The sequence below is a fragment of the Notolepis coatsorum genome, assembly GCF_963971535.1.
Source record: "Notolepis coatsorum genome assembly, chromosome: 8".
NCBI lineage: Eukaryota > Metazoa > Chordata > Actinopteri > Aulopiformes > Paralepididae > Notolepis > Notolepis coatsorum.
Genome location: NC_140172.1, coordinates 116672454 through 116694468, shown reverse-complemented (window position 1 = coordinate 116694468; position 22015 = coordinate 116672454). Strand labels below are relative to the sequence as shown.

The window sequence follows — 22015 nt, the reverse complement described above, 5'->3', positions numbered from 1 at the left end:
TTTATGGCTGCGTTCATTGTCGTTTCCATGGGCATGAATAAACAAGGCCGCACAGACATGGGTGACATTTTATTATTTAACTTTTTTCAACGCATTTCCGGTTCTCATTTATAAAAAGAGACCGAAAAATATGGGGGAACAACAATATAATATTATTTACAAAATTAGTTTGAGTTAAAGTTAAAACATTTTGGGCAGAGATGTTTGACAGTGGAATGACAATTTTGCTGTATAGTTTAGGAGCCAAAGGTACAATTTGAGTGTCCCAGTGGATTACTTACCAACTAAAATACGTAATCAGTATTCAAATCAGTAATCTCAAAGTAACCTTCCCCTCTCTGCAGCGGCCAGGATTAATTAAACAGCGCAGGCTCATTAGACAGTGACCTCAGCAGCAAGTAAACACACCAAACAGCACAAACCAGTTGATTCAGCAGGGGAGAAGCGAGACAGGGCAGCAGCTCTAAGACGTACAGACACACGCGGTTACCATGGCGATACACGGGCGTTGCTACTGGGAGAACCGCCATCCCATCCTTTTCGCTCTCACCACATTTCAAAAGACAGAGGAAAGTCACCCTTCGAAAAGGGGTGGAGGCTTTTTTTCACCCAGTGAGAAGGAACTAGGGTTAAGAAGAAATGACTGTTCTCTGCATGTAGATGATCTGTCACAGGCAGGGTGCGGCCATGACAATGACCACTCAATCACCAATGTGGCGACGGCTCCATTTTTAGAATACAGCGTTTCTCCAGTTGAGGAGAGTGCATCTCGCAAGACTCGTCTGGCTACCAGTATTGGGTGGCAACGCTTTGCGATCTCATTTAGCATAATAGAGCCCGATTGCATTGTCCCAAAAGTGCAAATCCTGGCCATGTCTCAGATTACCGATTGAAACATATCAGTATCGATATGTATGTACGTTTCAGTATTTTTAGGAAATACAGATAGGCAATTTGGTAAAACACAACAGTATTTCTTCTTACATTTGTCTCACATCCAACACTATAAAATCTACAAAGATTACAAACATATATTTGACTCTAAAAAAGTACATTTGAAACTTTAAAAATACTTTAGGCCTATATCTCTGGCCTGGAGATATTTACAGGAGCTGGCTGTGGGCTAATTTTACTCTGTAGTCTACAAATACAAGGCGAGACCTAGGGATGGGAATCGAAAACCGGTTCCTGTTGTATTTTTCTGACATGTGGGCTCAACAATAAATGACAATCAGAAATGTCAAGTTGCATGTTGTTATTCTAACCAGCTTAGTTCTGTTGCATTTCCAATTTATTTATTTAAATTATACATTTATCAGGGATCGATAAAGAATCGGATCGATAAGCAGAATCGATAATGGAATCGTATCGATAAAATCGTATCAATTCCCATCCCTAGCGAGACCCAGTGTGGAATTCCCCTTTAAATGTACCGTTTTAGAGTAAAGAATATACAAAATTGTAGCATTCACATTAACTTTGCCCAATTCTGTCGAAGGCAATATGCATTAGGACAGAAGTTGTCCGATTACGGCGGAGGCATTGGTGTTGGTGTTGAGTGCTACCTTTTGGCCCAGGAAGAGGCTCTTGGTGGAGAGCACGGTGAAGCTGTCTGCCGGGGTGCCCTCTGTGGTGCTGTCCGCCGTGCAGTTCACCTCACAGGCAGCGGACTTCTGCAGGAAAACAACAACCAAGAGTGACGTAAAGTTTTATAAAAGAAATTAGAGAAGACAATATGGATTGAAGACAATATGTGGTGTTAACGTCTAGAAAGGAAATATCTCACAAAATATATGTTAATGCCTCTACTATGAGAAAAGGGAATGATCAAAAAGATTTGGAGTTTTTGACAAATTGCAATCCAAAATTGCGGGTCTAAACCACATTGCATGCTTGCACGAGGAAGGATAATAATGATGATCTAGCATTGATTTCAGGAAGATCCGATAATCAGACGAAAACGTGTTTATTGAATTACACAAAAACGCTGTTTTCGCGTCTTTTCCCTGGAATTACTCAGAAGCACCCCAACTATATTCATATTCAAAACGGTATAAAACAGAAATGTACGGATGAAAAAATAATCTGTTTTTTGCACGTTGACTGGATTATAGCTATAAAGACAATACTATGGCTCATTTGACAGTAACTATCCCTCGTCCAACATGTAAAAAATAATTAAAAAAAAAATTCATGTATACGTTTGCGTGTTATACCGTGGTGAATATTGTATAGTTTCAGAGTGATCCTGGCTAATTCCTGGTAACTGCATTATGGAGCAATATGTGAATTTTGCTAAAGGCGTTCGTGTTGCTCGCCTGGACACGTTACTATTTCCAAATCAAAGGTATATAATAGGTATTATGTTTCATCATGAATGCATCAAAGGGGGGGGGGGGGGGGTAGTTTTTTGATGCTCTGATCGCCAGCAACGGCATTCGTTTTGAATACTACATATTATGTTGATCGGCTGGATCGATATGAAATCATCGTAGGATCAAGGTGGAATTGACATCAGATAGTCCTTACCTTTGATCTGGGTTATTCCAAAAAGAATATTGTCTGATCGCAATTTCGAGTATTGATATCCATCGGGTCCCTGACATGAAGTGGCACAACATATGCCTCAAGTGTGCTGAAGGCGTTTCAAAGTGCTCGGATGAAGCCATTTACTTGGCTTGGTCTAAATTCTCCGCCCGGACGACATTAGATGTGACACAGTGTGAAATAAGGTTTCAAAGGGTGGGCAATACTGCCACCTAGCAGGATTCGGCCGGTATTGCACTCTCTGGGTCTCAGAATGAGTTCAGATAATAACACAGAGGTCCGTGAGCCTGTAATGAATAAAAAAAAATCGAATAAAAGAAGAAACGGCCAAAACCTGACTATACTCGGGTATGGCGCTCAACCGCTGGCGAGATAACCCGACTTTACTCGGGTATGGCTATGAATGAGTTAAGAGCAGTACTGAGCAGATCAATAAGATTTGTCACACCATCCGGGGGAAATTCAGCCAACATTTAAAAACAAAGAGAACCAGAACTAACAAAGAGCAGAGAGCCCCGTCTGGTGGCCATTAGTGGCTCACATTCCTTTGGCTAGTTAGTACTCTAGCGGCTAGTTAGTACTCTAGCGTGTGGTGTACTCTAGCGGCTAGTTAGTACTCTAGCGTGTGGTGTACTCTAGCGGCTAGTTAGTACTCTAGCGTGTGGTGTACGTTAGCAGCTAGTTAGTACTCTAGCGTGTGGTGTACTTTAGCAGCTAGTTAGTACTCTAGCGTGTGGTGTACTTTAGCAGCTAGTTAGTACTCTAGCGTGTGGTGTACTTTAGCAGCTAGTTAGTACTCTAGCGTGTGGTGTACTTTAGCAGCTAGTTAGTACTCTAGCGTGTGGTGTACTTTAGCGGCTAGTTAGTACTCTAGCGTGTGGTGTACTTTAGCAGCTAGTTAGTACTCTAGCGTGTGGTGTACTTTAGCGGCTAGTTAGTACTCTAGCGTGTGGTGTACTTTAGCAGCTAGTTAGTACTCTAGCGTGTGGTGTACTTTAGCAGCTAGTTAGTACTCTAGCGTGTGGTGTACTTTAGCAGCTAGTTAGTACTCTAGCGTGTGGTGTACTTTAGCAGCTAGTTAGTACTCTAGCGTGTGGTGTACTTTAGCAGCTAGTTAGTACTCTAGCGTGTGGTGTACTTTAGCAGCTAGTTAGTACTCTAGCGTGTGGTGTACTCTAGCGGCTAGTTAGTACTCTAGCGTGTGGTGTACTCTAGCGGCTAGTTAGTACTCTAGCGTGTGGTGTACTTTAGCAGCTAGTTAGTACTCTAGCGTGTGGTGTACTTTAGCAGCTAGTTAGTACTCTAGCGTGTGGTGTACTTTAGCAGCTAGTTAGTACTCTAGCGTGTGGTGTACTTTAGCAGCTAGTTAGTACTCTAGCGTGTGGTGTACTTTAGCAGCTAGTTAGTACTCTAGCGTGTGGTGTACTCTAGCGGCTAGTTAGTACTCTAGCGTGTGGTGTACTCTAGCGGCTAGTTAGTACTCTAGCGTGTGGTGTACTCTAGCGGCTAGTTAGTACTCTAGCGTGTGGTGTACTCTAGCGGCTAGTTAGTACTCTAGCGTGTGGTGTACTTTAGCAGCTAGTTAGTACTCTAGCGTGTGGTGTACTTTAGCAGCTAGTTAGTACTCTAGCGTGTGGTGTACTTTAGCAGCTAGTTAGTACTCTAGCGTGTGGTGTACTTTAGCAGCTAGTTAGTACTCTAGCGTGTGGTGTACTTTAGCAGCTAGTTAGGACACTTGGGATACGATTCCCAGGAGATGCGGGAATCGAACCGGGAACCTCTGGATCACCAGACGACTGCACTACCTCCTGACCCACTGTCGCCCTATGTAAGACGCGTGCCATATACATCATGGGTTTGAATCCTGTTCCTAAATTATATATATATATATAAAAGCTATATATATATATAAAAGCTATCAAGAGTACGCAATAATTTAGGAAATAAGATAATAAGGGCAAAGGTGTTACACACCCCGTTACCTAGAACTGAGGAGGATGGGTCTAGAGCTGCCGCGATAACCGCATTACCGCGGTATCGCTGTTGCATCACGCTCACCGCAGAGTTAGGCTGAATACCGCGTCACCGCTGTTTTTTATCATAAGGCTTGTTCGAGATGGGATAGGCGGACGCAGATCTGCGCAGGTTTCACTACTGCCTCGCCAAGCGCGTTGCATGACGGTTAGAATATTGTCCGACTTGCTCTGAAAATCTGACGAGGCGAGGCGTGGAACTCCCGCGGGAGCGAGCCACAAGCAGCCTTCAGAGCGAGGCGCCACAGTACCTGTCAGCCGGCTGCTCCCGGCTGGGAAGCGACTTGCTACGGTCGCGCAAAGCGCCTATTGGCTCAGAAAAGTTGTCAGTCACCAGCCATGTGACAGCCAGGGAGTTATGAGACGTTTGATTGATTGAAAACCTTATTATGTTATGCGTTATCATCATATCATCATGATAAACTTCAAGCTGTCAGACACACACACACACACACACATACACACATGCGTCGTCTGTTTTGCCTCAATACTGTATATATAATTCTGTTTTGCCTCAATATACACAGTATACATATATATATATATTGATGCAAAACAGAATTATTCAGCAGTGTGTTGTGTGTGCGTGCGGCCAGGAGCGCGCAACAAGATTGTATACATTATGGTATATGAATAGTATATTCCACTATAGCAGTATATGGTGTGTGCTGTACATTTGAATCTGATCTAATTTTGCAAACGGCCATCGCATTATAATGAGCTGGACAGGTGTGTAATGTGTGTGTGGTGGTGACGTGAAAGCGTATCTGCCATGCCGAGACTAGGCGAGAGGCTCTCGTGAAATCGGCAGTGTCCGCCCTTTTAACTCCTCCCCCGGCTTCACTCGGCTACTCTCGTCTACTAGTCGAGGCAAACCGAAATCCATCTTGAACAAGCCTATAATAATAAAGTTGGCTTGCGGCTTGCGGCTCTGCAGATATACCCTACTCGGTTCCAAGCGACCCTATTGGGTAGAAGTGGTACCAGAAAAGTCATGTGAAACATTGCAGACCACTGACTGGTCAGAAGAGAGACGCATCACACTTTGTAGCCTCAGTCTGAACAAAAACAGAACGCCGGCGCCGCCATCTTTACTGCCTCGCTAAGGATGCATTTCGTTCAGGATTTGTTTGCGACAGAACCAAGCAATAAACAAAAAATAATGGATTCACTGTGTATTCTGCCTTATTTATTGATGAAACAAAACCGACATCAACCCAATTTACCACCGAGCGGAGAGTTTAGTGTCACAACAAGATCGCTGATGTGTTAAGTTTGTTGTTGTTAATACTACAGTCAGCCGATATACACGAGAGGTAACGTTAAACCCGGGTTTGCTTGGTAGAATACACAATGAGAGGTAACGTTAGCTTTGGCAGAATAGACGCAACGAGAGTCTGGTTAATGTTGTTATTGATTGATTGATTGATTGATTGAAACTGTGTTAAACTCTGGCTTGCTGCAAGCCCTCGGACATCTATGCCCACGGAGCTTTCAGTGTACACAAGCGAGCGGCCCCGCCTGCATTCCCACACGGAGACAAACGGAGTAGTACCTGGCTGCAGTGGAAAAGGAACGAAGTACCAGGTGCCTAAAGCGGGTCGAGTCGAGTAGGTACTATGCAGTGGAAAAGCGCCATTAGACTAGAGGCAGGCTATAAGAGTAGACTACTAAAAAAAATAAAAATGCATTCAAACTTTTTTTTTTTTTTTTGTGCACACTGTGCGGTAATTACCGCGGCGGTAGGAAATATTTCGCAAATTCGTGCGGTAAGGAAAATATCAATACCGCGGCAGCTCTAGATGGGTCACAGGCCCAACGTTCTCACTGAAGTAATGATTGGTGAGAAAACGCTACCTCTTTCAATGCGACTCATCTCCCAGTGGTAATGGTGAAGCCATTTTCAAACATTTCCATAACGACACCGACCCATCCTCTAATTATCAGCCTGTTGCCAAACTGGCAGACCTCATATTTAGAGCTGCCGCGATTACCGCATTACCGCGGTATCGCTGTTACATCACGGCCACCGCAGAGTAGGCTGAATACCGCATCACCGCTGTTTTTTATAATAATAATAATAAATTACCCTCCTCTCGTTGGGCTTGCGGCTCTGCAGATATACCCTACTCCTCTGTCGAGGTTCCAAGCGACCCTATTGGGTACCAGAAAAGTCACGTGAAACATTGCAGACCACTGATTGGTCAGAAGAGAGACGCGTCACACGTTGTAGCGTCATGCAGTGTGTTACCACCAATCGGCAAGCGCGTATTAGTTTTTTACGTCCTGAATGTCAGCTCATCACAACACGGCTAATAACGTTAGCTTTAACTCTCCGCCGGAGTGGACTACCATCGCTCGTCAGGAGTACTAAACGAGACATAATGATTTTACTGTCTGCAACGAATGTTATAATAAAAGCCCTTCGTTCTATACACTTGTCTGATTGAAAACTTTATTAACAGACGGCAGAATGGGACAACTCAGCACGCTCTGAGCAAAGAAAGGAACTGAGATATGAATAGAGTATTGCTTGGCTTGCTATGGTCCGGTAAATACGCTGATGTTATTGAACGTATAACTATTAGGGGTGGGAATCACCAGTTTCATCATGATACGATACGATATCGATTCTTTGGACAACGATACGATATTTGCCGATATCACAAAGTCTCTCACGATACAATACGATACGATTAGATTCCGGTGCCTGCGATCGATATGAGATGATATCATATGCCCATTTAACACAATCAGTAACATTTAGATCAACAAAAAAAAGGTAATGAAAATATCATTTGACATTTGTATTTTTGAGCTCTTCCAGACATTTAAAGGAAAATCAATCTATTGTTTTTAATACAAATAGACCTCCTGTTCACTGTAAAGTGCCACGTTTTTATATATTGAGCTTTAAACTTTAAGCTACATTTTTTGGAACTCAAAACTCACAACCTCCCTCTCCCAAACCGTTCCTACAACAATTTGTTGATGTTGCATGATCATGTATAGGCCTACATTTATTATGTATTACCTTATATTGTTTATGTTTAAATAACATTTAAACATCAAACTCCTCTGACCTCATCTGGTCTTTCCAAAGACGCGCGCACACACACACACACAGAAAGGGAGAATGCTATGCTGTAACATCTACACACACGGAGCTACTGCTGTTGTTCTTGGGCGGATATGAGACTCGCCACAGGATTTTCAAAATAAGAGTATCGATATGAATCGATCTTATTACATCGCATCGATCCGATTCGATTGTTGATAATTACATCGATGTATCGATCTGGATCGATGTATCGTCCCACCCCTAATAACTATATAATGTCAATGCCACAAAACGAATGCCTTTATTATAAAGTAGTAACTTTATAGTAATAATAATAAGAAAGGGTCGGGGGGGTTAGGGGTAACCACCCCTGCCCGCGACACCGAGTGAACTGCGCACGACCAGAGGGGAAACTTCGAATCCGTGTTTCACTTTCAATAACTAATGCGTGCTTGCCGAATCCCAAACAATATTCATGCTGCAAAGTCATCCTCTAAAGATAGACATTTAGACTAGAGGCAGGCTATATGCTATAAAGAGTAGACTACTACTAAAAAAAAAAATGCATTCAAACTTTTTTTTTTTTTTTTTTTGTGTGCGTGCGGTAACAACCGCGGCGGTAGGAAATATTTAGCAAATTTGTGCGGTAAGGAAATAATCAATACCGCGGCAGCTCTACTCATATTAACAGGGCTCCGAATGACTGAATCCATACCATGAGAGCCCGGGAGGATATTCAGATTCAGATTCAGATTCAGACAACTTTATTGATCCTGCGTGGGGCAATTCATATTTGCAGCTTCACCAACAAGCAACAAAGACAAACAAACAACAAAACATCTCAACGACAGCACGGCAAATAAAAAGAGAAACACTCCATGTGATACACAATCCAGCAGTAAAAGTAAAAGTAAAAACAGACAACCAAGTGCAAAAGGCTACTTAAAATGACTACCGTCTGTGTTTAAAAGTCTGATAGCCGAGGGGACAAAAGATTTGGCATAGCGGTTGGTCCTACTTGGTGGGACGTCATAACGGCGGCCAGAAGGCAACAGTGAAAAAAAAGATAGGAGGGAGGAGGATGATGATGATGATGAAGAATTAGGGAATCACGAGGGACTGGGATTCGATTCCCAGTCCCAGTTATTAGGGCTAAGATTTGTCAAATCGATTATTGAATTTTGCACATCGCCAAAAGCTGGAATCGCGATTACTACACTATTAAAGGGGAACTATTTTACTATTTCTTTCACTATTTGGGCACTTTTACACAATTCCTGTGAGTCTATGGAACACCTCTGTAATATATATATTTTTTTTATTCATTGTTTTGTATTTCTAATCAAGTCCTCAAAAACAGCATTTTTCTACCTCAAGATTTCGAGCTGTTTTGAGCCTGGGCTCCTAAACCACTGCGCCGGGCCTGCTGAGCGTCGTGTTCACCTGAACATTAACATGCAGCAGTGACTATATGACATCACATATAGGCACATTTTCAAACGACTCAGTTCAGTGAGGGTGAATATTGTGAGAGGAGAATTGGAAGAATGCACCAATATGAGAATTTTGAGACATAGATCATATTAATATAAGTTCACATAGCTAGGAAACAATGCTAAACACTCAAAAAGGCCATTTATAAGATAGTTCCCCTTTAATATACTCTAGTAATTCTGGTGTCCATTCTGACTCTCGATGAACAGTCCCTGTGAAACGATACCTTAGACTTTGCCGCTGTCTTCTTCCCACTTTGTTTCTTGGCGGATGATTTCTTGCCGCCCTTGCGTTTCTTCTCGGGGGCGGGTGCGATGGGCGCCTCCAGCAGTTTTCCCTTGGCTCCTCTCTTCTTGGCCAGCAGCTCGGGGTGGATGTTGGGGAGGACTCCGCCCGCTGCGATGGTCACACCCTTCAGCAACTGAAGAGAAAGAGATGTAACGCAAGGAGACATGAATGGCACGACTAGAGACATGAATGCTCGATAACAATCTGGAGCTGCTGGAGATGAAGGTGATGCCGAATGACAGAAGTGAACAGGGCACTAAGAGGAAAATGGAGAAGGACAAAGACGCCAAGAATACATCACTTGTCTGTGGTTCCTGTATTACCATCTGCAATTACTGTATCACAGCATAAATTACTGACGTGTCTCCACGCGGAAGAAAATCTATTATGATTGTGCCCAGAGATGGTATGGTGGGTAAGACCCCTGCCTCTCGAACCACAAGTAGCCCTGCTGGCCTGGGACAAAATCCCTCCAGAACCTTCTCTCTTCCATCTTCCCTAAACGGTCTCCCTCTCAGCTTTCCTCCTGTCTCAATAAAGAACCTTCTCTCTTCCATCTTCCCTAAACGGTCTCCCTCTCAGCTTTCCTCCTGTCTCAATAAAGAACCTTCTCTCTTCCATCTTCCCTAAACGGTCTCCCTCTCAGCCTTCCTCCTGTCTCAATAAAGAACCTTCTCTCTTCCGTCTTCCCTAAACGGTCTCCCTCTCAGCCTTCCTACTGTCTCAATAAATAACCTTCTCTCCCGTGTCTCCCTCTCAGCCTTCCTACTGTCTCAATAAAGAACCTTCTCTCCCGTGTCTCCCTCTCAGCCTTCCTACTGTCTCAATAAAGAACCTTCTCTCCCGTGTCTCCCTCTCAGCCTTCCTACTGTCTCAATAAAGAACCTTCTCTCCCGTGTCTCCCTCTCAGCCTTCCTATCGTCTCAATAAAGAACCTTCTCTCCTCCGTTTCCCTCTCAGCCTTCCTACTGTCTAAATAAAGAACCTTCTCTCCTGTGTCTCCCTCTCAGCCTTCCTATCGTCTCAATAAAGAACCTTCTCTCCTCCGTTTCCCTCTCAGCCTTCCTACTGTCTCAATAAAGAACCTTCTCTCCCGTGTCTCCCTCTCAGCCTTCCTACTGTCTCAATAAAGAACCTTCTCTCCCGTGTCTCCCTCTCAGCCTTCCTACTGTCTCAATAAAGAACCTTCACTCCTGTGTCTCTCCTACTCTGTCTCCCTCTCAGCCTTCCTACTGTCTCAATAAAGAACCTTCTCTCCTGTGTCTCTCCTACTCTGTCTCCCTCTCAGCCTTCCTACTGTCTCAATAAAGAACCTTCTCTCCTGTGTCTCTCCTACTCTGTCTCCCTCTCAGCCTTCCTACTGTCTCAATAAAGAACCTTCTCTCCCGTGTCTCCCCTACTCTGTCTCCCTCTCAGCCTTCCTACTGTCTCAATAAAGAACCTTCTCTCCTGTGTCTCTCCTACTCTGTCTCCCTCTCAGCCTTCCTACTGTCTCAATAAAGAACCTTCTCTCCCGTGTCTCCCCTACTCTGTCTCCCTCTCAGCCTTCTTACCGTCTAAAATCTCAATAAAGAAAAAAACAAACAGGTAATTCAGATTGTGCTCAGACCTGGTTGAGCTCCTCGTCGTTGGCGATGGCCAGCAGGATGTGTCTTGGTGTGACGCGACCCTTCTTGTTGTCCCTGGCTGCGTTGCCTGCCAACTCCAGGATCTCAGCTACAGGGCCGGGTGCAGCAAAAACAAATGTATAAGGAGGATGAGAGCAGAGGGACTCAATGAGTTCATTATCTCCCGGTATTTTCCCTCATAAATCTCCAGTCATTTAGGTTTTTAAAAGACTTAAAATGCCACCAATTGATGATGATGAATGATTTTCAATATTAAATTGTGTTTCTTACTTACTTTCAGGAAGTATTATGATCAGAAGCCAAAATGTCATGTGCCACCTGACCCAGCCAACCTTGTGGCTTATGATCATAGTACTTCCTGAAGTGTCCAGACATAGAATGCTATCATAGAAATGAATTAAATCACGGTGAATTTACATAGGAAATCTTTATCCCCGTTTTAATTCATGTAGCCTGATCATTTTACTTGATTTAACCGACAGATAACAAGGTGACAAGGTGACATCCCGTTTATTACCACTGCCCAGTCTGGGTTACAGCAGGGAAGCACGTTTATGACATTTGACGCAATTAACAGACCACACACAACTGGGTACAACAGTCAGGAGTCCAACTGTTGGTTATCTAAAAGAGTCAGCTGTTACTCTGATATATGCATCTTGCTTGTAGTTAAGCATATTATTTTCACATACTAGAGCAATGTTAATCCTTACTGTGGTTACTGATTTGGTGTAGCACAAACGATCATTCCTGTCAGCTTCACTATTACTGCTCCTAGGGGAGTTTACGAGGTCTTATACCCGATTTCTGTGGTTGAAGAGGCTGCAGGGGCTATTTATGGGCTAAACAGTGGTTGTTGGCTTATTTGGTCAGGTTTTACGACTCTACCTTCAACATAGTAATAATCACTTAAACGTTTATGAATGTTTTCATCAGGGGAACAATGGCTCAGGAGGTAGAATGTTGTCTGGTCATTTGAAGGTTACTGGTTAGATTCCATCAAAGTGTCCTTGAGCAAGAGATTTAACCCCCAACTGCTCCTGAAGAACAGGATGGCACCTTGCATGGTTGCCCCCGCCGTCTGTGTGTGAATGCGTGAGTGAATGGGTGAATGTGAAGCATAAGTTGTAAAGCGCTTTGGATAAAAGCGCTATATAAATGCAGTCCATTTACCATTTAAACCAGAACATGCATTATCACATCTGCATTGTGTATCATCACTCAGTTTCATCTCCACTGTCTAATTAGTACCCAATGAATCAAAGGTTGACTAGTCTACCTATGTTGCTATGAAACAAATAGCAAAATAACCTTATATTCCAGTGTAAAAGTACCAAGACAGTTGCACATTGGCTAATGTGATACAAAGAATGATAATTATTATTTTAGGATCTGATTTAAGCTGGTACCCACAGTACTTAACACTTTGGCTGCCTAAGGTTAAATTCATGATATACCATAGATTGCCAGCTCTATTTGTCTATGGAGAAAGTCCCCTTCTTTGCAGGGCTATAACTTTTTAAATTCTATTGCTACATTGCCATTATTAGGGCCCATTCAAGATCCTATATGTATTGTTCATTGTGTAGCAACGTTAAACTTTTTCATTCACATATTCATAGTAAAGTATGGTCTAATGTATAAGTATGTTTTCATCTCTTTCTGCAGCTTTCTCCAGAACGTGATATATAGCCCCAAATGCATTATATTGATGATGAAATACAGTTTGATGGCAATCAGCGCGATATAAAAAATTCCAACTAGACGTACTTCTAGAAGTTACTACACGTCATCTGATGTTGACCGGATGGGCGAGGGGGCGTTTATAATTCCGTGGGCAGCGTTATACCAATCATCTAATGTGGGTCAAATGTTGATAATAGCAGTTAGTATCGAAGACGGTAACGCTACACGCTCAAACTCACCCCAGTCTCCGCGCGCCGTTGGGCGATCATCGTAGAGTAGAAATTCTATCATTATGGGATGGCGATTTACCCGGTCCATCTCCAGCTTGTATAATGGTATATACGTCCAAATCATGTTGTTTATCGAGTTATTGGCAATCGATCACTGTGTAGCGTGACGAGCCAGAGTCCCGGGACCTATAGCGAGTGCCCGGAAGTAATACGGAGTCCAGCACAACCTCTATGGCACATCCTGTTAAGCAGTTGCGCCGATCGGCCACCAGATGGCGCTCCTGAACCGCCAGAGAGCTCAGTGGGTCCTGCTGGTGGATCTCAGGCCAGCGGAGGGGACATATGAATCCGATCGCAGATTTTTGAAATATTGATATTAAAGACGCTGTAAATCGTCTTCGGCAACTTGAGCATGGCCAGCAATGACGTCTAAACACGGTTCCCGGCACCCAAAGTGGTAAAGAACTAGCTGAGCTGAAAACAAATCAATTGAGGTTTTTCCAAATTGGTTACCAAATGAGGCCTTTTTCTTTTTTTGTATCCGTTTGTATGGGTTTACCCCATTTATGACATAACAAGAATTTTTTCTGTTAGAGGTAGAAACACATAATTTGGTGGGAGAACTGTCAAGTCATGTGGCTACACATGACAAAATAAATACATTCGATTTCACACATTACCTTTTATTTTATTTTTTCACTTAATTACTTGGTAATGCAAGTAATTATGGATGAGTTTTCTCAAATAGGTTTACCCATCATTACCAGAGCTTACCAGGTAATGTCTGTTATTACAGTAATCACCCTATAAGTGCTACCATAAAAAAAAAAAAAAATGGTAATACAAAATAAAATTATAAAAACTAAATTGCTCACCAGTGAGGTACTCGAGAACGGCCGCCATATAGACAGGTGCCCCCACTCCGATGCGGTACTTGGGCAGGCCTCTCTTGATGTAGCGGAGCATGCGGCCCACAGGGAAGATGACCCCTGCCTTGCTGGACCTGGAGGTCTTAGTGGTCTTCTTCTTTCCTCCTCGGCTGGACATGGCGCCGATACCGCTACCAGTCTCAAACTTTTGCTAGGAAACAACAGTCATCGTCATACGATGTTCTCAAATCCATGAGTAAACGTGTTTAATAAATCGCATTTTCAATATCAATCAAAATAATAATTTTTTGGGGCCATAATCAAGCAGCCCTAGTGAGCATTTATATTTTCTTACATTTTACATTACGTTTAGTCATTTAGCGGACGCTTTTATTCAAAGCAACTGAAGTTGTGTACAAGTCAGCAGGAAGGGTACAACTCTGGCAGCTAAGGGTATGTAACATTGTTCGTCAAACAGTGTCGAACTTTGAGTGCTACAGTCCTGAGTGTAGAGTAGTAAAGACATTAGCCTAGTAGGTAGTAATATAGGGAAGGTAGATTAGTGAGTAGCAGAGTGCATAATAGTAAAAGACTAAAAAGGTTAGTATTTTTTTAACATCAGTATTTTTCCTTCTTCATTTCAGATATTGATTGAAGTGTGTTTTTACTTGACGGTAGAAGGGAGCCATTATCCTCGCCAGGTCGAGAACCTTGAAGCGGATTCGTGCGGCAATAGGAAGCTGGTGCAGCTCACCGAGGAGAAGGTTCTTATGAACCCTCAAAGACTAGACATAAAATAATCGATGGCGATGATCGAGACATAGGTCGAGGACTTTGACCACAGGATCTTGTGAGAGATGTGGCTGAAGCACTGCGCATCTTCTGCCACGTGCCTTTTGTAACGTGGTATGGAATCTAAATTAAATAAAAACAAGAGAGACCATAGTCTCCCTGACAGAGATAAGTGTTTTCCCCTCTTTTCCTTGTTCCTCGTTTCATGGACACCTTGTGTCAGTGGTGTTGTGTTTAGTTGAGTGATGTTGTGTTTATGTTTAGTAGTGATGTTGTGTTTAGTTCAACTCTCTCGGAGGAGCAGGCAGTTGAACACCTTGCGTGAGTGATGTTGTGTTTAGTTCAACCCTCTCGGAGGAGCAGACAGTGGATCATTGCAGACAGGTTTATGGCTTCAAGACTAAGGGCCAATCCCAATTCCCTTCCCTTGGCCCTACCCCTAGTTTCTGGAGTGCCCTCGACTGGATAGTGGCACTTCAAAATGGAGCTAGCAGGGGAACGGGTTGGAATCTTTACCTAGGCAATGGGACGCCCCCACGTCATCAGTAGTAAAATAATGTAAAGACTTACATATTTCTATAGTGATATGTAGCTATATTTTGTACATATCAGCTCTGTACATCAGCTGATGTGGTTTTAGAAATGTAATCTAGAAATGTAAGCTACAGTCAGTTTAACATAACATACATTTATTTAATGTATCAAACAGGACTTTATTTACAGCATATTTTGAGCTTACATTAATTGTGTGCCTAGAATTTTTATTTGAGCAGACATTTTTGGAATGGTGTGGGTCTGGAGAAAAGTGAGATCGAAAAGGAAAAAAGCCACACAATTTGGTGTTTTCCCTCAATATCTCTGCAACACCAGAGAGTTACAAAGCACCACCGGTTCTCCAGAACTGGACGGGTCTCAGTCTCTCCTACATTTTGACACAGTGATTGGCATTCTACAACCCCGGGCCATGGAGAAAATTAACCCGGAACGAGTGGTAGTACTGCCCAGTACGACCGTTTACGCAGTTTCCCCTGTGTTTGATGCACAAATAGCTGCCAGCATGAATCTGGTTAAAGGTATCCAATCGAGTTTTCCATTTGTTTACATTCATATTTTCACCCGAATAGATCGTTTTCCCCACAGTGGCAAGGACTGCTCACTCAAACATGGAAGGTCGACAGTGGCTCAGGAGGTAGAGCAGTCGTCTGGTAATCCGGAGGTTCCTGATTCCCGCTCCTCCCGGGCAGCGTGTCGAAGTGTCCTTGAGCAAGATACTTAACCCCTAACTGCTCCAGATGAGCAGGTTGGCACCTTGCATGGTTGCCTCCACTGTCGGTGTGTGAATGTGTGAGTGAATGGGTAAAAGCGCTATATAAATGCACCATTTACCATTTACATATACATTTGTGTGGGACGTTTTGTAGGATGCATGTGCAGGTCATGTAGCTGCTTCTAGCAACGCCTTTCTCTGCATCTCCCAAAATCATCACCTCGAATGGCATTATCCACATTATCACACTTTCAACTGCAAAATATTAGCAGCACAAAGGCTGCTGCTAAAAAGCTCTCCGTCTGATCCGGACACAAGAGTCTCCAAGCCCATGCTAGCAGCTTCATCAACTACGTTAACTAACCCAGACTAGTTAGTGGAATATATAGCTGTCAAAATTGGCCAAAAATTACATTAGAATATTCCTTCTAAAAAACACATAGGATGGGGATTGGGCAATCCAATATTGAATTGTGGGTCTCGGCGGCTGAGAGTGTGAAGGCCATGATTTAGCGGCGAAGCGGAGTCGGGGTGCTGATCCTGGGGAGTCCGGGGGTCCGGGAGTCCTGGGTTGGGGCGGTGGGAGTGGGGGAGGAAATGTCTTTTGTGGCGTCTGTGGTAACACAATTACATTTTTATGTTCCGTTTTATTGTTTTGGTTATTTCCGTTGTAGTTATTGTCTTTGTTGTTGTTACTATGTCCTGTGAAGTCATGTTTACTGTATTGTGTTGTCTTGTTTCATGTAAAATAAAACAAATAAAAATGTATCACAAAAAAACATAGGTTCGAGCCATTCGAATATCTATTGTTTTGCGCATTATGTCCACAAGAGGGCAAACCAATACAACGGGAGACATAACTACATTACATTACATTTTACATTTAGTCATTTAGCTGACGCTTTTATCCAAAGCGACTTACAAGTTCTGTATGACAAGTCATCAGGAAGGGCACAACTCTATCAGCTGAGTAACAATGTTCATCAAAGTATTGAGTGCTCCAGTGTAGGTTAGTTTATTAGGACAAGTGCATGACAGTAAGGTTAGTTAGGGTTAGATTTTTATTTTTATCAGGATATTTCAGTTACAATACCAACTTTGCTTGGATATGAAAGAGATTTCTAATGCTGTAAACTTTACAAGTAACCTTCTAACCTGGTGGTGCATTATAAAAAATACAAATCTTTACATTAACACATTGTCTGCCACGCAGTTTGCTATCTTATACCACTCTCTGCCAGTGTTGTAACCCTATGGAGTTGCTCACCTTCTTTGCAGGGCTATAACTTTTTAAATACCGGTATTATAGCTCGACATTACTATGGCCCATTCAACATCAGGTATCTATCGTTCCGGATGTGGGAATGTTATATTTTTCCATTCATACATTGTCGTGTTAGTACCGTCATGAATATAAATGTTTTTAGAGTGTAGAGCAGTAATTCCTAGAACGTGAGTTATAGGCCCCGATGCATATTATACATAATCGATGGCGTTTCGTTCCTATACACGCTAAAAAATTCAAATGCATATGATCGCTATACATTATGCTCCATCATGCGTGAAGGAAAGGGGGGGGGGGGGGGGTCGTTTATGATTCCTTGATTGTCAGTAACGGCTTTCTTTAGTACGACATCATACGTTGATCGGATGGATTGCAATGAAATAAATGCACAATCGAGCTGGAATTAACGTTAGATTCCTCTTACATGTGGCCGATGAGTCTGGAGAAAATAAATTCCAATTATTTGATTTCGATCTGCTAGATCCATTTTCCGCTTGTACGACGCAATAAACACCGAAAGCATATCGATTCTTGCCTCTCGAAAGCGATCCAATGCACTCGAGGTGTTTGTCTGGATCCACGTAACAAGATAGCTCTGCCGGAGCTTTTTCCCAGATGCAGAGCACCACATCCGGTTTAGAGTGGAAATAACGATCATAAAAACGAGTAAACTCGTTGTTGGTGTTATTAGATTGGTGGGCAATAACGAGTAAACTCGTTTTTGGCGCAGGATGTGTTAAGAATTGACCACAAAATAGTTATAATAATGTACTTATTATTTACCATGACCAACACACTACAGCAGTAAACACAATATAGCATTAAAGATTGATCTTTGGTTTTATGAATCGATATTGGATTATTCAAATGAAGATTGATTCAAATTGGGAAAATCTATTTTTTAACCCAGCCCTAGTTTTGTGTGTCAATGGTATAATAAGCCTGAACTAGTGCAGTGAATAGGCTTGCTGCACGCCTTCAGTACACAATCGTTTTCTGTTCTACAGTGTGACTTCCGGTTGCTATTTTCTCAGCAACGGAGTAACTGATCAGTAAACCTTTCCAAAAGCTCTGTGGGTGTATTATTATAATTAGGCCTATATATAAAATCAATATTAGCCTTTAATTTAACTTTTCAAAGGTTATGCCACACAATAAATTGACATGAACATCATTTAGCGCTTTCATACCAAATATTCAAAATGAATGCCGTTACTCAAATTCCTGATTTTGATTGGTTGCCTTGGCGCTAAAAAAAAAGAAAAAAAAGGAGGTTGGACTCATGCTCAACTTGATACAGCTAAAGGAGACAGGTTTTTTGTTAGTTGCACGAGGTGTTATATCATACAATTTAGATGCAACTCAGCTCAATGTAACTCAACTCATCTGCATAACGTTACCCAGGTTGCATGAATAGATGTGTTGACCTGACATAGGTTAAAGGATAAAATAGTATAGGCTAACGTGTGAAATCCAGATGGTTGTTTGATCTGAGAGTGGGCCCTAGGTTATAGGTCTTAACACTTTGATGACCAGCCATGCGGTGTGCCTTACCCCCGTTGAATGCCACCACCCACTTCAATGATAGCGCTCTCATATTTGTGAACGCATAAACTATGTCTTAAATTATGGCTATGTGTCTAATCTGGCCGTCGCTTATCAATGACTTGTTTGCAGTCAACATTGTCGAAACGTATTTTTTTATTTTTTTTATCGGTTTATTTCCGTTTTATACCATTTTGAAAAACCCTTTCTTGAACGTTTCAGGAAAGTATTAAGATTCTGTGATAAACGCCCTTTACTGGAATATTCTGGAATACACAAAAAAAAGGATGTCCCGATCCGATCACGTGATTTTCCGAAGATCGGGATGGACAAAAAAAAAATCTGGATTTTATTTTATTTTTTTATTCAACAAACATGACCATGTTCACGTCTTAAACTCATACTGAGGCCTTAGTTTTGGTTTTAAATTGCATATCATCATTCATTTATTTATTGTCACACAGAGCAGAAGAATTTTGCCAAAACAAACCAATAGTATCCAGCTGCAGAACGGCAGACCAGTCACACTCTCAGACCCAAACGCATTTCCTTTGATTTAATTATACATCAAATGATTTATGTCAAGGATTGCAATGCCTCGCTTGAATGAAGTTAACTTTTCACCTGGATAACGGCAACATTCAGGGTGAATGTAATGTGAGAAATTGGGATACATTTTTTTTTTTAAATTAAAAAAAATGTTGATCGGATCGGATACTCAAAATCACATGATCGGGATCGGATCGGGAGCAAAAAAATTTGATCGGGACATCGTTGTCATTTTTTGGCCTATTTATTAATAGTTTTCCAATAAATGCTAGATTATCGATAGTATATGTGTACTTATGCACGCTATATAAGCGGGCTGAAAATCGAATCTCTTATTTCCTGATCGCACGCACACACACACACATATGGCACATGCTGATATCTCCGTGAAAAAAGTTCTGATTATCCTAAGACTGGTCAAATAGATTCCTTACCTCAGATCAGATGTTCTCCAAAAAGATTATTCCAATTCCTGATCGCCATTCCAAATATCGATCGCGTTTATTGATCCAGCGCTAGGTACTGGAAATATGTATTCCACGCCGTTTTGCGGCTCTGCAATGACTTGGATCCCCTCGGGTGGCTTGCCCGAGAAGTAAAACGAGGAAGCTGGATCCCCCCCCCCCCATGTGTTTCATTCAGTCTAATCCAATGGGGTGCAGTACAACAGGGAGAGACGATAGGGGGCGGTATTTTCCCAATGGAGCTCAGAGAGAGTTTGCAGCACTAACGTGAGACTAGATTGATGAAATATGAATTCAAATCGCTAATAAATAAAAAACGACAAAAAGACGATATATCTCATCGCTGGCACTCAAAGTGTTAAGAACCAACTGAATAGCACTTGGAAAAGGGTTGCCCATTTATTCTTTAAAAAAGGGCAACCTGATTTCAGACCAGCACATCCAAGATTATGTTAATTAACCATAAAGGTCTAGTCAGAAATATTTGATGAGACACCACACTGAATAAAGGGTAGGCCTATCTGACATTTTATCAATGAGAAATTGTATGCATGTTGGTTTTTATTTGAGATATCATTATTTTTAATGTATTTAATTTAATTTCTTTTTTCTTTTTTTATGAGCCACAGCCAATTAGCTGCCTGCCCGTTGTAGGCTCAACGTTACCGTTGCAATGATCACTTTATGACAGAGAAATAAATCATCTCCAATGCTGATGGAAAGATGTGGATTCCTAACCCGTCCAGGTGCAGCAGGTAGGGGGTTAAAATGAGAGAGCGGGCATCACTGACCAGAGCTGCTCACCGACAAGCGGACGATTTCCGCGTGCTGTGATGTGAACACAGTCAACTCAATCACGTGCACTACGCGTATATTTACGATAGCGAGGGGTTTAATAATTAATAATTCCTATTGAAATGGGAAACGGCCAAACCAAGGGCATTGGCGTGTAGCTGTGCGAGTTTTTTTTTTTTAATGGGGGGGGATTTCCGAATACCTCAGCCTCAAACCTATAACGTCAGAATGGCAGCAGCTGCCCACCAAACACATCAGGTTACAACAGACACAACCCCGGCCTCCGTGCGATCAAAACACGACATGGCAACCGTTAAGCGTGATGCGGGGAAATCGGATAACTCGGCATGACAGAGCGCGAGTCGATAAAATCAACCCAAACCCGGCGAATTACTTACTTTGCAGAAACGGGCTCAGCAATATGTCTACTGTCTTCCCCGGTAACAAGCCTGGGCAGCGTCCTCGACTCCCACAATCCACAGCGAGAGAAATATTGAACTAAGCGCGAGCGGTTCTGTCAACATGTGTCGTGATGATGACGCGATACAGTTCCTGCTCAAACGATCTTATGGCTATAATGATGATAAACTCACCGACCACCACTCTAGTGCGTCACGTATTGATATCAAAGAAGACACTATATATTGACATCCATGCCCTACTTACAGCTGCATTCTTTACAATGTTTTTTTTTTATTTGTTTTTTACAATGGACCTAGTAAGGTTTCGTCGATAATCCAATGTACAGTTTTTTTGTGACTCTTTTTGTATCACAAACAGTACTGTATTTGTAGATATGGTATGCCATAAATGTATAGATGTAGCAGTACCGTCTACCTGTATGTCATATGTTATGATTAATTGAAAATGGGGGACCCTGATGTAAACAAGACGAAAGTCTTTCTCTGGTCTGCATCCCCTTAACAATTGTGTGTATTGAGCTGTAGGCCTACTGTATTGTACCCATTCTGCAATCTGTTAATACAATTTTCAATCAATCAATCACGTATTGATCCCAAGCGAAGAAGATAGACCTCTTTTCACCACCTGTATGCTTTCTCAAATGAAACCATTGCTTACATAACTAATACTTATTCAGTATTATTGACCAAGTTATATTGTTGTCAGGCAATATCAACGTGTAATGGACTTGCTTGAATCACATGTATTTCTAATGTGCTCACAAGAGATAGCTTACAAGTCTGCCAGGTTCAGTGTATGAGAACATGTGGGCAATTTCAGGTAGACATGGGGAGCCTTGCAGCTGCCAGGTGACCCTTGAGATGATGAGTTGAATAGTAAATAGTCAAAGTAATTGAAAACAATAATGAAAGAATGCTTCACTCAGGTTAAATGGAATAAAGATGTACTTACTGTAGGCTATTGGAGTATGTCCAGACCGTCCAGACGGCACAGCGATGATGACAGGCGGATTGGTTATCATGTCTCCTGTGAGGGGGGGGCCCTGGAACATCTCCTTGA

The 22015-nt window shown here is 42.2% G+C and overlaps 1 protein-coding gene across 2 annotated transcripts in view; it reads right to left on the bottom strand.

The window, feature by feature from the left end:
- The window catches only part of macroh2a1 (macroH2A.1 histone), a 46809-nt gene extending 25796 nt beyond the window's left edge, over positions 1-21013 (bottom strand). For both annotated transcript variants that reach the window (XM_084319935.1, XM_084319936.1), the window contains exons 1-5: positions 20932-21013; positions 13843-14047; positions 11033-11139; positions 9362-9556; positions 1566-1673 (exon numbers count right to left, since the gene is read on the bottom strand). In XM_084319935.1, the coding sequence (XP_084176061.1) occupies positions 1566-1673; positions 9362-9556; positions 11033-11139; positions 13843-14014 (582 nt within the window). In that variant the 5' untranslated portion in view covers positions 14015-14047; positions 20932-21013. The remainder of the gene's footprint in view (positions 1-1565; positions 1674-9361; positions 9557-11032; positions 11140-13842; positions 14048-20931) is intronic.
- Positions 21014-22015: the final 1002 nt, after the last annotated feature.